Genomic DNA, 18,324 nt, shown 5'->3' on the forward strand with positions numbered 1-18,324 from the left:
GCCTCACAAGTGAAGAGTGTTGTTCCAAAAGAGGCAATTGTACCTCCTGACTAGAATCAGGATTTGGCAGCATTCAGCAAAAACTGGTACTGCATTTGCCTTCTTCATTCTCTATAACTTTTAAATGTCTTTTTCAATGTTATCTGTTTCATACTATATTTTTTACACTACACACATGCTTCAAGCCATTCAGGTTTCTTATTAAATGGACATGGTGGGGGCGCAATTCTGATTGGGACCACAACATGATGGGGGAGGCCCTCTCCATCATTCCACCATTGTTTCAGCCTACCTCCCCCCCCACCCCGCATGCTATTAATTCCCAGAGGGAATTTCTATTTGGGCAGTGGGGCAAGTACCAAAGAAAAGAAAATCATTCTTTGAAGGCACCATGTACATGAATGGTGATAGATGCTGTCATCATTCCATCAGCCCCAGATAGTTATTGATGGACAGATTCCCAGTGCACACATGTCCTTTCTAGGTACTTGCTTTCAGGTTACACATGGTGGGTGTCATCTAAACGACCCGTCTCCACACACTGCTAAACCTACCTATGTTTAGAAGCTTGTATGGGGGGAAGGTTTGGACACACATACAGTTGACAAAGCTAACTTGTTAACAAAGCTTACAAGGGGAGGGGCCAGGATATGTGAAGTTGGGAGCTTCCACACCAGTAATTGTGTGAAGCCAGTCAGATGGGAAGGACTGAGGGAAACCACTGGAAAAAAACAGGGTTTTTCTTGCTTGCCAGTTCCTGACTCAGAGACAGAACAGGCCCCTCTCCCCGTGGGTGGGCAGCAAGCACCAGGTCATGGCATGACTGGTGCACATCCTGTTTGGAAACAGGTTCTGATGGGCTCCAGCAGATCTCACAAAATCTCGACACCTCCTATAGATAGGAACAGGGAAATAAGTTTGCACAAACATCTACAATTTAGCCTCCGTTCTTTTTTCTCATGGTCATGGGCCAGCCCAAGACCTCTTGGCATCAGAGGTAGGATGCCATCGCCCTGTTATCTCGTGATGTGACAGTCTCTGCTTCTCCCACTCCCTGGACTGGAAAAGGAAGAGGGGGATGAAGTAGAAGTGCAAAGGAGAGGAGAGTGAAAGGAGAAGCAGCAACAAAGGCAGTAGCCTAGTCAGAGGGGAGGCGGTATGGTAAGTACTGCAGGCACCGCAATGTGCGGTGTAAGTGGCCCCTCCCACTTGCCTTCACCAGCCCTGCAGTTCCCCCTGGACCCTATGAAAGCATCACTATATCTCTCTACACAAGCCCATCACAAGAAAATACAAGTCCGGAAGTAGGAATACGGTAGTTGGCAACCTTCAGTCTCGAAAGACTCTGGTAACGCGCTCTGAAAGGTGGTTCTGGAACAGTGTCTAGTGTGGCTGAAAAGGCCAATCCGGGAGTGACAATCCCTTCCACACCGGGAGCAAGTGCAGTCTGTCCCTGGTCTGTCTCCCTGGCTGTGGGCCTTCCTTCTTTGCCTCTTAGCCTCAGACTGTTGGCCAAGTGTCTCTTCAAACTGGGAAAGGCCATGCTGCACAGCCTGCCTCCAAATGCAAGCCTGAGAATAAATACTCACAGGCCCTGCTCAATATTGGAAAACTGCTTTCTAAGAAAGAGTCCGAGCTGACACTAGAACCCGAGGGAACCACAAATTTTGAATCTTCTCACCTTGTCCATGGTAATTGCAATCTGCATTCTTCTTCCCCTGCGGAAAGCAACCAGCTGGTCCATCTCTTCTTCACTAACATCTGGGGCCTCTCCTGGGTTTCCAAGACATTCCGATCCCCGTTTTTCACTGACAACCCGCTTTCCCTAGAAAAAGCAGAGTGATAGATCACAGTCATGTCATGAACGTATGCTCAAGTTCCTGCACCAAACAATTTGCATTAAAAGGTGAATGTTTAAGGTAAGCTTGATGGTTCAATGCTAAATAAGTGTTAGTAGACGAGCGATTTTCAGCCACTGTGCACTCAGTGCATTTTTTGTGCCATGAATGGTCCGCAGGTGTGCTGCAGGAGTTTGGGGGAGGGTCATATGTAGAGCCATTGGAGGAGCCCCAGCCAGAGTTGCGGTGTGCCTTGTCAATTGTCAAGAAACTGACGATGGGCCATGACAATTTTAGCACTTCTCAGTCTGCCGTGAGATGAAAAAAGGTTGAAAATTTGCTGTGTTAGAAACTAAAAAGAGACTGAAGATTCTATCTGGAAGGTTTTCATTGATAATTTTACCTGTTGCAAGGAATTTAATTCCCTGGAAAAATATTTCAGTGGCATAGATTTTGTTATGACACTCGTGGTGCAATTATATGCACATTTACTTGGAAGCAAGTCACACTGGGTTCAGTGATACTCCCTAGTAAGTGCGTTTAGTATTGCAGCCTTAATTTTGCGGCACTAATAAGCACAGGGTATAGGCAGCTGTATTTAGAAAGCTGCTTTTTAAAATCGATACATGGCATGAGGGAGGGGTGCAGAATCCGGCGAGAAACTGTAGAAGAGGCTAAGTGCTCCCATCCTTCTGTTGCAGTTTCAGGCCATTTTGCTTGCCTCCCCCCCCCCTATTATTAAATAGTAATAATTTACTAGTAATTTAATTTAATAGTAATAATTTACTATTATCTAATAGTAAAATTAGATTTTACTATTTGTAAAATAAGACACCCCCCCCCAAAAAAAAATAGGTTGAAAGGACATATTTGTGTGCATACTCTTAAAATGGTGTTTCTCAAACTGTGGGTTGGGACTACTTAGGTGGGTCACAAGCCAATTTCAGGTGAGTCGCCATTCATTTCAAACTGTATTTTATTTTATTGTATTGGACTTGATGCTACCATGGTATGTAACTGCATTTGGGGAAATGTTACAGATCCGTACTTTTAACAGGCTACTACATATATGCTTTTAACAACTATAGTCAATGAGGCTTACTCTCAGGTAAGTGTGGATAGGATTGCAGCCTATGGGATGTTTGGAGAATTTTTTAAAAAATAGATCAGCAATGGCTTGGGAAGGTTAGGAAGGTTCTTCCTTATTTTAAATAGATTTTTAAAACTATACTTATTGTAAACTTTAATGTAGTTAATTGATTTGATTACACATTGGGGGTGTAAAAATGTCCTTGCTTGATGATGTCACTTCCGGCCATGACATCACTCCCAGGTTAATGACATCACTTGTAGTGGATCTTGACAGATTCTTATTCTGAAAAGTGGGTCCCAGTGTAAGAAAGTCTGAGAACCACTGCCTTACAATATTGTTCGCATCTAATTTTGCTTGCTCAAGGCATTCGGCAGAGCTATGTAAAGATCCAATAATTTCCACCAGAGGAATTGTTGATGAATTTTCTTTACTTTCAAGCCGTTTCTCATCACAGAGACTGTTTTCCTGGATGAAACCAACATAACTAAGCAAAACACAGCAGAGATTATATCAGCTGTATTTGTGTAATTGTAAATCTCTCTGGGTTTGGATGGCTGCAAACATAATACTCAGAACTCATTAACTCTGTAATGACAGATTTTTATTTGAGCCTGATCTTCATCACAATTAAGCACTGCAGTTCAAAATTCCATAGACATTACAAGCACAGAGGAGCACAAATTTGGCCTAGCTTTGACAACTAGCCAAAATCTGGCATCACCAGTGAGAAGTGGCAGGGCTTTGTCTCTGAGGTCATTCTGAGCTTCAGAAGCATTCAGAGTGGTCCCAAAGCACAGCACAAATAAACCCTGTTCTGTGTCTCCAAGGAAGAGGGTTGGACCTCTTTCTTCCTTACTGCTCTGCACACCCAAGGCACTAAGGCTGCCTCCAAAGTGCAGTACAAAATGGACTAGTTCCAGCCCTTCTCCCAAGCTTGGAATGGGTTCAGAGCAGCATCCTTGAAGTTGTACAGTACTGTGTTTTGGAGATGCTCCAAATGCCCTGGAAGTGGGATACAACATAGTCAAGTCCCATCTCTCTTCCTGAGCTTGGAAGTGAAAAAGGAGGTCATCCTCACAGGATGACCATTCTTCCAAGGTTCTCAAAGCACCTCTCAACTTCTTGGTTCCTCTACTTGGATCTGCTTGGCTTCTCTTGGAGTGAATGAAACAGATTAGTTAAGACCAAGCTAAGCAAGCTGAACTAAACAAGGGAATATGCCACGTTTCTACCACATGCAGACTATAGCCCAACCTTGAACATACATAGGAGCAATGCTAAATTCCGCCCCCCACCCCCACCCTTTCATGATTGGCTGGGATGGGGCTTTCTTGTCATTTGAAAAACTTGGAGTCTATAAAGGCATTGACACCCAGAGTAAGTAGCACTAGATGTTACCAGGAATTAAAGTGAAGCTGTCATTTTAGGAAAAAGACCAGTATTTCTAGTAACGTTTAATTCTGCCCTTCGGAAAAAATGATGCACAGATGAAATGCTGAGAGAGAGAGACAGACAGACTGACTGAGGCTACAATTTTATTTACACTTACCTGGGAGTAAGCCCCATTGACTATAGTGGAACTTACTTCTGAGTAGACATGCATAGGATTGGGCTCTGACTCCTGGAGGCATGAGTTAATGGCCAAGAAGAGGGTCAGCCACTTAGAGCCCAATCCTATGGGCTCTAGCGCCAGTGGTATGCTTCTAAGCACATTTATGGCACCCAGAGAGGGGAGGAGGGAGAGCTGGTACTGGGCCAATGCCAGTTAGCACTGGGTCTCAGAGCAAGGAGGAGGAAGATGAGCTGCTGGCGGTATGTAGCACTTCCAGGTGGCAGTGTGGTTTTTCAGGGACCAGCCCAGGAGGTGTTGAGACTGGAGAAGGCCTCCTCTGCTGGATCCTATCCTCCGCATCTGGATGCAAAGCCCAACACAGAGCTTCACTCGTCTGCGCTGCCAAAATAGCTGGCACAGACATGAATAGCCCCATTTCACGGCCTGCGGCTTTCCTCAAGGGAAAGAGATGAAAGTCCCCTTCCCCTGAGGAGACCTCTGGCAGCCTCCCTGGCCTTGCTGGAGGCAGTGGTAGCTGTTCTGACACCGTTGCTCCCAGCAGTGCAGGGGAGATTAGGACTGGGCTGCCCGTGTCTCTAATGCAGGGGTGTGCAAACTTTCAACTTTACGTATCCTGGACCTTTAAAAATTGTGTAGCAGAGGGAATTTTGGCAGGTGCAGCTTTATCATCTCACAGATGTTTGCCACCCCTATTCTAATGTCTTTGTCTTACTGTCTCTAACTTACCTTGCTGTAAGGATAAAAGAAGAATAAAAGGACGGGACCCAGTGCATGCCACTCTGAGCTCCTTGCAAGAAGGGTGGGAAATAAATGTAATAAAATAAATAGTATAAGGCTTTGGTTCTCAAACTCCCTGGGAGTTCCAGAACCAAGATAAGTGTGTGCAGGGGCGGGACAAAGGCAGCCGCTGCCAGGGCTGATGGGGGTGATTTTCATTTACCTGAGCCAGCTCCTGCCTCCTGGGTGTGTGAGGAGCCCTGCAGAGGCTTCTAAAAAAGTCAAAACAAAAAACCCTCAATCGGAACCCACTTCCTGTTTGTGATCAGAAAACAAAAAGTGGGTTCCAATTTTTTTATCACTTTTTTTAGAGATTTCAGGAGCCCTGCAGAGGCTTCTGTTATTAGTCTGTGGAACTCGTTTCACAGGATGTGGTGATGGCATCTGGCCTAGGTGCCTTTAAAAGGGAATTGGACAGATTTCTGGAGAAGTCCATCAAAGGTTACAAGCCGTGATGGGTGCGTGCAACCTCCTGGTTTTAGAAGTAGGCTACCTCAGAATAGCAGGTGCAAGGAAGTAGTTAACAGGATGTGGGTCCTTTGTTGTCTTGTGCACTCCCTGAGGCATCTGGTGGGCCACTATGAGATGGAGAAAGTTGGACTAGATAGTCCTTCAGCTTGATCCAGTGGGGTTTTTCTTAAGTTCTTGTTATCGTTTGTTCAGTGGGACTGTATTTAAAGTCAGGATAAACAGGATTGCAGTATTAAATCAGCAAGGAAAGCAGATCCAAGAAAAAGCCTTGTCCACTGGTACAGTAGTCATAATGACCCACCACATAAGAACATAAGAACACTGGATCAGGCCATAGGCCCATCTAGCCCAGCTTCCTGTATCTCACAGTGGCCCACGAAATACCCCAGGGAGCACACAAGACAGCAAGAGACCTGCATCCTGGTGCCCTCCCTTGCATCTGGCATTCTGACATAACCCATTTGTAAAATCAGTAGGTTGCACATACCCATTATGGCTTGTAACCCAATGATACACAGATGCTCAGGCAAATGAATGAGAACACGAATGAATGCAAAATGAAATGCACACTTCAAACATACCATAGACAAAATCAATAAATGCATTCAATCTGGATTGGCCCGATGGGAACAGGAATTATAACGAAACATAAAAATTCTGATTGCTTCTGACATCTTGAACATGTGTTAGCACCAGTGGGTAGATTAAAAAGAACGTTTACATCCCAAAAAGGCTTTTCACACTGCTGTGGCTTCCGAGCATTAATCTCCCTTCTTAGACTCCTTCCTGCCTTTGATGTGTTGATTCTGACATTAGATTGCTGAATCTAAATATGTTGCTCGTGTCAAGGGTATGCTACCACTTGCTTAATCTTGTTTTGAAGGTTAATATAATTCTCTGCTCATGTGTCAAAACAGCCTAATGCTGTGTGTTGTTTTGACTGCCACTGTGAACAAAGCAGATGTTTTCACTCCACTGGACCCCCCCCCCCCCACTTCCAAATGTCTAAAGAGCTTTGTGGAGTAGTTGAAATGAATTTGCAATCAGCTCCAGCAGTACAAAACTGAAGGGTCATTTCTAGTCTGAGTGCAAGTTGCTTTTTGTGTGTATGTGACGGCTGGAGTTTAATATTCATGACAACGATCTCCAATTGATTAAAGCCTACATGCTGCATCACAGGAGGAACATTTCTCAGAAAGATTACCATCTGCAGTAATAACAAGGACATCAATAAAGCGTAAGTGAAACTAATCTTGAGTCCTCTGTGCATCAATTGAAGATAAACTTGTCTGCACAGGAAGCTCATTTGGTGGTCTTGTGGATAGTGCTGGGCTGGGATGCTGAAGAACCAGACTCTGCAAACATGAGCTTTTTGGGTGTTATTGGTTGGCAACACACTAACTAGGCTGAATAAAAATGGTTGGCAACCTTCAGTCTCGAAAGACTCTGGTATAAGCCTACAGCACCCACTATTCCCAAGCGGTCTCCCATCCAAGTACTAACCAGGCCTGACCCTGCTTAGCTTCCAAGATCAGACAAGATCAAGCTTAGCTGAATAAAACAGTTTGATACAAAACATGATCAACAGTGCCCTTCTCTGTTCAAGCAGTACTGGACAATATGCCACACCCTAGGACAGGACAGTCAAAGGGAAAGGGGAATGAGAGTCCAAACAATTTTATCGTGGTGCAGTCCATTAAAAAACTTGGCCAGCATCCATGGAAACCTCAGCACCACCCACCAAACATGAATGATGTTAGGCTGATGTTGACAGCCTTGTGTGAGTCCGACATTGGCTCGATGCGTAAGAATCCAGTCACCACTACCTACCCATCCCCAAGGCCAGCGGCCAGAGAAGTGTCACTGGAGGATCCAAGCAGAGGGCCATTGTAGATAGCTCCAACAAGTATCATCCACTAGGAAGTTGCACCCAGGAATAAGCAACAAAGCAACTACTACCACCATGCCCCCATGTGCATGTGCCTCGGCTCTAATTGTGGATGAGAGGAAACCAGAGGTATATGGGGGTATAACCCCATACCGTGCACCCTGTCACCTGAGATCTGGTCTCCCTGGAAGGGGCTTTAGTTTTGGGGTTGATCTGCCATAATTGGCTACAAATGTAGTCAGCATTCTATGTTCCATTGTGCAAAGTGGGTGGGGTAAGGGGGTAGTTAGAGTTGAAATTTTTGTGTTTTTTTGCTTTCCCACTATTTCCTATGAGTTTTCTTTCATTCCTACACCAGCACTGACATCACATTGGCATAACATTTTGATGACATTTGAGGTATGCCCATCATCTGAAGAATATTATGAATCCCCTGGAGTTCCCCCTGCATTTTCCCCTATTTTTCTGTATTTTGGGCCACTTTCAGCTCCCAGCAGCTTTTGTGTCATTCAGCTGGAGTATACTTTACAGGCAGACTTTGTCCTTTGTTTGACAAACATAAGAACATAAGAACATAAGAACAGCCCCACTGGATCAGGCCATAGGCCCATCTAGTCCAGCTTCCTGTATCTCACAGCGGCCCACCAAATGCCCCAGGGAGCACACCAGATAACAAGAGACCTCATCCTGGTGCTCTCCCCTACATCTGGCATTCTGACTTAACCCATTCCTAAAATCAGGAGGTTGCGCATACACATCATGGCTTGTACCCCACAATGGATTTTTCCTCCAGAAACTCGTCCAATCCCCTTTTAAAGGCGTCTAGGCTAGACGCCAGCACCACATCCTGTGGCAAGGAGTTCCACAGACCGACCACACGCTGAGTAAAGAAATATTTTCTTTTGTCTGTCCTAACCCGCCCAACACTCAATTTTAGTGGATGTCCCCTGGTTCTGGCAACATGCTAGGTTGGCAACATGCTAAAACGCAATTGGCAACATGCTAGGTTGGCAACCTTCCATCTCGAAAGACTATGGTATAAGCCTACAGCACCCGGTATTCCCAGGCGGTCTCCCATCCAAGTACTAACCAGGCCTGACCCTGCTTAGCTTCCGAGATCAGATGAGATCAGGCATGTGCAGGGTAACAGTTGAATATATGTTTATTTGGTTCTTCTTCCCATCTGAAGGACCACACCCTGCTGGGATTAAGGTTTCATAATCTTAATTGCTTAATTGGGATTAGCAATTTTGTAGCACGCCTGACTGCCTTGATCCAAGGGGTAGAACAGAGTGACCAGGTAGTTTCCACTCCAATCAGGTAATGTGCCAAGTTATAAAATTCCAAGTCAACATGAAATGGGGGGGTGTTGTTTCCAGCAGTCTCTTGAATGACCCATTTATGGGGATTTCAGAGAGGAGCACCCCCTTGCTCAAAGTTGTAGACAGCAATGTTAAGGATGAAGCTAAGAGCCAAATTCTGTTCTTGGGCTCTGCCAGCACCGTTTCCTCAGCGCTGGCGCTGGGTGTTGTAAAAGCACAGTAAAGCACTTTTCAGCATCCAGTGAGTAAGCAGCACCAGTGGGAAGGTCGGGAAGCAGGATGGCCACCAGGGCAGGTAAGGTGTGTGCCAGGTGGCCGAGGGGCGTGGGGCGGGTGGCAGGAGGGCATTTTAGAAGTAGAGAGCGATGTTTCTGGGCAGGGGAGGGTGGAATGGGGACAGATCGGGTCTGTGAGAGGGCAGGGATGGCAGAGCAGGCCTCTGCCACATTCTAACCCCTTCCCGGCCTGCCAGTGTTAACGTTTTGTTACAACTAATGTTCCCTTACCCTGAGAAGAGCTCCTGCCTACTCAAATCCAATGCTGGATACAGCATATGTCTAGTAGCCCCACTGCACCAGCATTGGATAGGACTGGACTGTAAGTAAACTTCCAAGGAGAATTCAGAGTTTTCTAGAAATTACATACCACCTTTTCTATGCCCAAGAACTTGTGATGTGCATGTGACACTTTAGAAAGACATGCTTTGTGTGGAAATGCAGACGGGGGGCAAAGTCACAGATTAAGGACCACCAGAGGGACAAAGAAGAGCAATACACAGTGAAGACATTTTGGTCCCCAATTGCTGCAAGGAGCATCCAGATCCTGGATCCAACAGTGGCGTAGCTGTAAGGGGTGCAAAGCACTAAGTTTTGCAGGGGGCCTCACCATGCATGCAAGCAGCCCCTTCCCCTCCCCTTCAAAGCTATTCTGGGAGGTGGGAGCAAAACGAAGGCAAACATCTCCGCCTTGCTTCCTCTGCCAAAATGGCTCCAAAGGGGAGGGAGAGGGGCCACTCGCACGCCGTGATGAGGCTTCCTGCAAAACGTACTGCTTTCCACCCCCTCCAGCTACACCACTGGAATCCAGTAGCATCTAGACCCTACCAGCCATTTAGCCTGGAATTGCCATTCTCCCTTCACTCACTTTTCACAGAGAATCTGGAGAATGGCTTCAACAACTCATTACATTTCATTGGTTTCTGGGTTGTTCTGACTTTTTTTCGGAATTGTTTTTGTGACTGTTTAAAAAAAAAACGTAAAATGTAATTACACTGCAGCACCAGCCTTTGGTCCAGCAAAAACCTGCTGAAGGTTTTCAAGCCTTCTGTCTTTGCAGCAACATCTCAGATCTCTGGAGATGCCACATCTTTGTAAAGACTCACCTTGGCTTTATTGTCCATGGTAACTGCTAGCTGAACCCTCTTCCCCATCCTGAATGTAAATAAATGATCCGATTCCTCGTCATCTTCCTCTTCCTCACTCCCAATTCCAGCAGGAGAGCAGATGCTTCCCCATTTCTCACTGACAATTCTTTTCTCCTGAAAACACAACACACTCAGTTAGAGGATTGCCAGCACATGTCCACAGTTAAGCACTTTTGCATTAATAACTTGAGAGGAAAAACGATGAAAATGTCAGGAGAGATCAACAACAACATACTTTTCCACTGATACAAATAGCACAATGTTCTTTCCAAAGAAACAACCAGCCTCTTTGACTAATGTGCAGAGCAATCCAGAAATATGAAAAAAAAAAAAATCACACACTTAGGAAGTTGACATTTGACTGAAATGTCAAAGATTCAGGACACCCATGAAATCATAATTGTCTGGAGCTTTTCTTAGTCTGAGACAGATTGTGTTCTGGCATGGGTAAATTAAGCTGAGCAGCCCTGTGTTGGCTGGTGTTTGTTTCTTTTTTTAAACAATGTTTTATAAGCGTGTTTTAAATTTGAAAAGCATGAATACATGCTGAGGATCTTTCAATAGTTAAGGAATAACTAATCCATGTTAAATGATCCTCAGTATGGAGTCTTATAGCAAAATACAGAGACATCTTTCTGCATCAAACCAAGGTCCATCTCTTTCAGTCGTGAACCAGTAAGCAGTGGTCTACTGGAAAGTAACTAGTGATCTACCAGATCTACTTTCTGTCCCCCTGAAAAAAATCCCAAACATATTTTTAATGTGGTGTATATATATATATATATATATATATATATATATATATATATATATATATATATATATATATATATATATATATACACACACACACACACACACACACACACACAAGATTGTATATATATATTATTATGATTATATATATATATATAAACAAGATTGTACACTTATATATACTTATATATATATAAGTGTACACAAGATATATAACAAGATTGTACACTTATATAAGATGTTGTTATATATATATAACAACATCTTCTACACCAGAACCTCTCAGACTTATGGTCTAATGCTATCCATGGGAAATGCTGGCACAAAACATGGTCCACCAGTGCAATGAGAGCTCCGACAGCAGAAGGCAGCTTTAAATCCCTTTCTCAGCAGAAAAGGGAAACAATGCTTACATTATGAGCTTTTGTGATGGTGATGGTAAGGCCATCTGGTCTGGCTCTCCTTGAGGTGACAGCCATTCCTTCCTGCTCTGCTCGCTTTCTGTCCTCTTCTATTTCCTGAAAAATTGACATCCAAATCCTGTAAGCTTGCAATAATATGAGCTAAAAGCCAGAAACAAAACAAAATGCCTCCAACAAAGAGAGGAAGCTAGGAGAAACTGTACATTCATCCAAAGAGGGTTGCCACGGTCATGAGATTCCACAATAGCAAAGTTCAGGTGGTTTCTATATTCATCAAGGTTCCAAGGAGATTTTTCAGAGAGTTGAAGGTGGTTTGAGAGTGGCATCATTTCTTTTGGTATGAATGTTCACTCCATTTTAGTCTCTGGTAAACAGACTTTGCAGGTTTTAGTATTATTGTAGAAACCTGCAAAACCTGGTTTAACCAGAGGAATCAAAAGAAAGATGTGTACACCATGGGAAGTGACACTTTTCTGAAATCATCACCTCCAACTCCCTCAGAAACTATTAGAAACACCTCTAACCCTCTAACTCCCTTAGAAACAAGATCTAACTCCCTCTAACTCCCTTCCAATATTTTGGATCTTGAACCTACTCACAATCCAGTCCTACTGAGCTTCTCCACTGCTAGAGCTAGCATTCTGGCAGTGGATTCTGCCTTAAGGCAGTCATAAAACATGCTCTCAAGTGGTGCACAAGCTGCAAGCTGCAAGAGCCCACAGAGGCCTAGCATGTGCCAGCGCATAGAGGAAGACTCGCTGACAATGGTGAGTCAGCAGAGGGTGCAGAATGGAGCAGAATGAGGGAGAGCAGGAGGCATTTCAGGAATGGGAAGGAATAGATAACTTGCACCAAATGCTATCCCCTTCCTCACCTCCCAACATACCCCCTTTCTCTCCTTGGACTGGCACCAGCTTAAGCAAGTGGGAGGCTTATGGGGAGGTCCCAAGCCTCCTGATCTCTTCCCCCCCACCCCCAACAATAGCATGCAACACAGCCTGTTTTGGCACAGAGGTATGCAATGGCAGGAGAAAGAATAGGATAGGGTTGTAAATCCAGCCAGCTTGGATGCCCTTCGGAGATAACGGAAAATAAATTCAGTAAATAAATAAATCTCTTCCACCTAGACACAGCTTTAAGACATCAGTCGAAGGCACAGATGACTGGAAGCTTAGGGAACTGACCATGGAGTCATTCACAAATTCTCTTGTTGGCAACCTTCAGTCTCGAAAGACTACGGTATCGCGCTCTGAATGGTGGTTCTGGAACAGCGTCTAGTGTGGCTGAAAAGGCCGATTCGGGAGTGACAATCCCTTCCACACCGGGAGCAAGTGCAGTCTGTCCCAGTCTGTCCCTGTTTGTCCCTGCAGTCTGTCCAGTCTGTCCCTGTTTCTCCCTGTTTGTCCCTGTCCTTGTTTGTCAATTCACAAATTGATGACATCATATTCCAATGTTCAGGAAAGTCCAGCAGCTTCATATAGATGTTAAACAGCACAGGAGAGCATTGTAACTCTTACAGAATGCCTCATGTCCACACTGCCAAACAGGCATCTTTGAGAATGAGGCTGTGCTCACTCAAAAAGCAGTGAACGCCACAGCCTAAACCCTTTCCCCAGGTGGGCAGTCCTACACAGGGCTTCTCGAATTTGGGCACCTATATACCTGGTGCAGATGATCCACAAAGTCCCACAGGGATGGCTGGGGCTTTACCTGAAGCAGTGGCGTAGCTAGAGGCAGTACAAAACACTAAGTTTTGTAGGGAGCCTCACTGCAGTGTGCAAGCAGCCCCTCCCCCTCCCCTTTGGAGCTGTTCCAGGCAGGGGGAGCAAAACAGAGGCATATGCCACCACATCTAAGGAGCGACAGTCAAGCATACCTGATACCGTCTCATGAGCGCTTCGTTCTTTTTCCTCAAAGCAATGATTTTCTTATCCAGTTCCACATCCTTCTGTTCTTTTTTCCGTAACACGGCATCCTCTGCTGCGGCGTCCTAATAATATCACAAAAGAGTGAGAGTGGATTTCCACATATGGTCAAGAACACAAGAACTGATTGTCCTCTTTGTTTCAACCATGGCAGGGTTAATACCTGGGCAGAGAAGGAAATTAGAGGTTCTATCTTAGCCACACCAATGACAAGTGTGCATGGTGCTTTTAAGACATAAAAGAGAGGTGCCAAGTGTGCTATTTTGAACACTTAAAAACAGCAATTACAAATCGAAATTAAGAAACAAAACTGCACCTTTCTTTTTTTAAAAGGCAGGTGTGTAAGATGTAACCCAAATTTCACATTACAATAGTAGTTAAGTACTGCTAAAATCTTGAAGGCTGCAATTCTATCCACACTTACCTGGGAGTACATTCTATTGACTATAATGGGACTTACTTCTCAGTAGACATGCATAGGAGTGGGCTGTAAGCCGAAGTAGGAACGTTGTAGTAACATCTGTAAACTTTCTTATAGTTCGGCATCCAGACCAAAGTAATATCATCCTGAGGATTTTCTCGCCAAACTTTAAGTAAACATTTCAAGATAATTCACCATTTACTTAGCTGGAGACTCATTTTAAGTGTTGAATATCCAAACTGAAATCTGCCATCCGCATTGTGACAGGGACATCTGGTTATTCTCCTGTGATTATTACATTCTGCAATCTGGCCTGACAGATTCTGAACCAGAGACATGGAGTACAAATTTCTTCTGCTCTGTTCCATAACATCTTTCTCCAGCAGAGGAGCCTTGTGTACATTTACCACTTTACTGTTTGAGAGAAACATGTTGACAGTTTAAGAACTATCCCTTTTAGAAACGGTACACTAGTAAGGAATGTCACCCCAAAGAAAGTGGAATTTTGCATAAACAGGTGACACTATATATCCTAATATTTCAGGAGACACTCAAATGCTGGTGTCCAGCTAGGAGATCCTACAACTAAAAATTATACTCCCGAACTCTACTAAAGATCCTAACAGTTCATTGAAGGTGAAACTTCAGTTGTATGTTATGGAATGTTAACAAGGTGAATCAATTAGGACAGTGTTTCTTAGTCATTGGTACAGGTACCACCAGTGGTACTTAAGGTGGTGTTTGCTGGACGCCTACCACCCGGCAGCAAGACCAGGAACAAAACACAACAAACAGCAGTAGGAGGCTCGACTCAGTTGGCAGAGCTCCAAGCATGCTCTGTCACACTCGAAAAAGCCCTCCGTCCACCCTGAGCCTCTTACTGGTGTTTGCTACACCACATCTGGCCTCCCAATCCAAAAGTAACTGGCAATGATATCGTCGCCAGTGACTTCTGGTGGTACTTCAAATAGATGGATCATGTGAAGTGGTACAGTGGGGGACAAATACTGAGAAACACTGAATTGGGAGAAATGAGAGATTGATAAATGGTAGAGGTGGGGGAATGCAGGACCTAAAGACAGGTGAAGATCAGAAGATGTATGTTTTTGGTAGGAAGGTGATGGTAAGAGAGAGACTTTGCTGAATGGGCAAAGAGGCTGGTTGAAGAAAGTAAGACAGAGAAGGCAATAAAAGAAATGAGGAGCAAAAAAGAAAGCACATCTGGGGAAAACCTGAACTCGCTTGTCTATAGACAGGAGAGGCTGTGAGCTCTTGGCAAGAAGTGAACAGGTAGTCAATGATGATTTGGAGAGCTATTTAGCACAGTGACTGGGCTGCAGGTCAGGACTACCCCAGGCTGAATATCATCTCTGCCATAACCTTGCTAGCTGACCTTAGGCAAACTCTCAATCTCCCATCAACAATATGAGGATAATAGCTCCTACATACCTTACAGGGTTGTTCTGAGGATTACATCAAGACTGCACCATTGAAATACTTTGTCCACTCAAAAAGTACTATACAAATGCTAAATATTGTTATTTTCAAATGGAAGACTCCAGTTTTGGAAGTAGCTTGTCTCTGAATGACAAATGCAAAGGAGTGACAACAGGATGCAGGTATCTTGTCTTGGGTTCTCCCAGAGGCATCTTGTGAGCCACTGTAAGACACAAGAAGTTGGACTAGATGGGTCCTTGGCTAATCCAGCAGGGCTCTTATAAAGCTCTGCAGTCCAGGAAAAGCATACAGGGTTGCCTGAGAGAACTTCTGTACTTTTAAAAGCTGTATAATAGCACTAGTAGGAGGCATTGCAGGACAGAGGAGGTTCAGTGAGCCATGGTTGCACATCTGGCCATCTGCCTGGTGCCTACAGACCACAGAATGATGGAGAGACTTTTGTGCCATCATTTCAGGCTTATGCGGATGTGCCACAAGAGCCATCAGCATAATCTCCGGATAGGATTGGACTGCCCCATATCTATTGTAAGAACACTATCAAAAGAATACACATGGAGATTTTTACACACTCAGAAAGTGCTATATAAATGTTAAGTATTCTTGCTCATTGATTAACAGCCCAATCCTAACCAGTGCTGGAGCAGCAGGGCCACATGGCATCCAGCGCAGGTTAAGAGGAGGCTGGAGATCTACTTGGGGCAAGGGAACATTTGTCCAGCGTCATCCTTTGTAAAACCCTAGTCTGCCCAATGGGGCTTCTCGGATCTGTACCAGCGGTATCACTGCCACAAGTCGAAGAAGGCCCATGTAATGCTGCCAGGCCTGGGAAGAGGGTTAGGATACAGTAGAGGTCTCTTCTACCAATCTTGCCCCCTCCTGGACCTGTCCTGCCCCGCTCTGCCCTCACCTGCCCCAGTACTCCCCCCATCTCCGTTCCACCCTCTCCACCCCCTGCATTGGCAGAACAATGCAGGCCTTCCTGCCAGCACTACTTGCTCAGGAATCATCGCAAACGTACTTTGCAGCACATTTGCAATACCTAGTACCTGCTCAGTGATGACTGCACTGGTGCTAGTGCAAGTTACAGGATTGTGCTATAAAGATGCAATCCTATACACACTTACCTGGAAGTGGGTTACATTACGATGCAACGGGGCTGCTTATTTCTTAGTATCCCATCTCCCTCACTGGCTCACCAGCTGCACCTGGGAGGCCCATAAGCAAAAGAGAAAGGCAGGCACCTCTCCCGCCATCCCTCTGCTGCCACTGTTATTCAGAGACATGCTGAATAATACTTAGCCGTACTTACTAGTAGCCTCATTCATGAATGTGTCCACTTCCCTTTTTAAGGTCAGTGGCCATTATCACCCCTGGTAGCAGCAAATTCCACACACTAACACTTGTATGTTGTCATTTGAAATAGCTGCAATATTTGGGTCCCAAAAAGCCATGGCAACGTCTTTCCTTTCTCCCTCCCTCCTACAAGTGCATGCACATGCCTCACCACCACCACCACCGAGACCAGGCTGAACGGCCCCAGAACTACAAAGCAACACCCTGAAGCCTGCCACACGGCTCTACTGAGTGCACACTGACCAGCACAGACTGGAGCATGGTCAGCGTTTTTTGACCTGGCAGCTGCTGCTTCGATGCAGTCACAAAAATATATTCCGGCTGCCAAGCTACGGGAAAGAATGTTGATTCTGCTGCCACTTTGGCTGGAAAGCAACGCTCCGTCACCCTCCCTGGCAGAAAGCTCTTCCGGGGAGCCAGGCACCCGTATGCCACAGGGACTCAAGCAGGGAGTTATAAATGGCTTTTGCTGAACAAACGTGCGGTGGTTGTGAATCAGGCAGCAGTGCCAGGTTGCAAGGAAAAGAGGGAGGCCAATAGGAGAGGAGGAGGGGAGGGAAAAATCAGACACGCACCGCTATCTTTCTCTATTAAAATGCAACACAAAGGGTGGAGGAAGCCAGGCGAGGGGGGTCTTCGGATGAAGCTTAATGGAGTTCTTGCATTGCTTCCCCCACCTAAAGTTCACACTCCCAGTGTCAGTCCTGGTTAGATGGGCTTTTCTCAGATGGGCTCTAGCGACTGTCTTTTTTCCCTGCACGCTTTCAGAGCCAGCTGTTTATGATATGAAAGCCCTCAGAGGTGGTGAGAGAAAGAAAACCTGGGGGATGGGAACACAGGGAAAAGAATACGTCCGCATCCCAGCATGTCTCCACAGCGGCCAATGCACTCTAATAAACAGATTTCAGTCTTTGCACTGATAGATGCACAGGCTCCCAGTCCTGGGATGGGAAATAACCATCATTACCTGGCTTACTGGTGTTTACTCCCCCCTTTTCCCTCGAGGGGGAGCTCACTGGTCCACTTCATTCTCCTTCTCCAGGTGGTCCTTGCTGATAGTCACACTCCCCCCCCCCCCCAAAAAAAAATATGTTGTATGAAAGCCACCCTTTTGCCCTCCCATGTCTTTTGGCTCTATGTCTGCTGGCCAAATGCAACATACCCCCCCCCAAATGACGCCGCATGTTTTTTTGTTTGTTTGTTTGTTTTTTTAAAGTGGCTTCTTGGCTTTCTGAATGCCAGACAGGCTCCCCCACACCCCTCCCAGTTACAACAAAGGCAGGAGCACTCACAGATCGGTGCATTTTGGACATCAGAGGTGCAGCTTGGTGGATTCCACAGCAGAGCTAAAAGAGGCGAGCCATCAGTCAGCCTTTCTCAGTACTGGCTGCACAGCATACGAGATCATGTTTTGATTACAAAAGCCCTGTCTGGGCTCCCAGCCAAGAGCACTGGCTGCCTAATATTCCAGAGCAGAGGCAGGCAATCAGAGTGTGTGTGTGTCCTCCTCTCCACTCTCAGTTCGCCTTCCCATAGAAATGCACCTCTTGGCCACTCTCTGTGATTTCCTTTAACTCTGATGTCGTCACTTGCACATCTGAAAA

General features: G+C 45.3%; 1 protein-coding gene and 1 pseudogene across 2 annotated transcripts in view; both read right to left on the reverse strand.

Moving 5' to 3' along the window:
* The window catches only part of CCDC9B (coiled-coil domain containing 9B), a 68,690-nt gene extending 50,589 nt beyond the window's left edge, over positions 1–18,101 (reverse strand). Inside the window, exons 1-5 of one of the 2 annotated variants that reach the window (XM_066634190.1) lie at positions 18,013–18,101; positions 13,440–13,553; positions 11,555–11,659; positions 10,344–10,499; positions 1,682–1,825 (exon numbers count right to left, since the gene is read on the reverse strand). In XM_066634190.1, coding sequence (XP_066490287.1) covers positions 1,682–1,825; positions 10,344–10,499; positions 11,555–11,659; positions 13,440–13,553; positions 18,013–18,033 — 540 coding nt within the window. In that variant the 5' untranslated portion in view covers positions 18,034–18,101. Of the gene's footprint in view, positions 1–1,681; positions 1,826–10,343; positions 10,500–11,554; positions 11,660–13,439; positions 13,554–16,963; positions 17,040–18,012 lie in introns of those variants that run through there. The other variant, XM_066634199.1, reaches the window with a different exon arrangement.
* On the reverse strand, positions 8,682–8,802 carry LOC136638139 (5S ribosomal RNA; annotated as a pseudogene).
* Positions 18,102–18,324: the final 223 nt, after the last annotated feature.

This window comes from Tiliqua scincoides, chromosome 1 (assembly GCF_035046505.1).
Source record: "Tiliqua scincoides isolate rTilSci1 chromosome 1, rTilSci1.hap2, whole genome shotgun sequence".
Lineage (NCBI taxonomy): Eukaryota > Metazoa > Chordata > Lepidosauria > Squamata > Scincidae > Tiliqua > Tiliqua scincoides.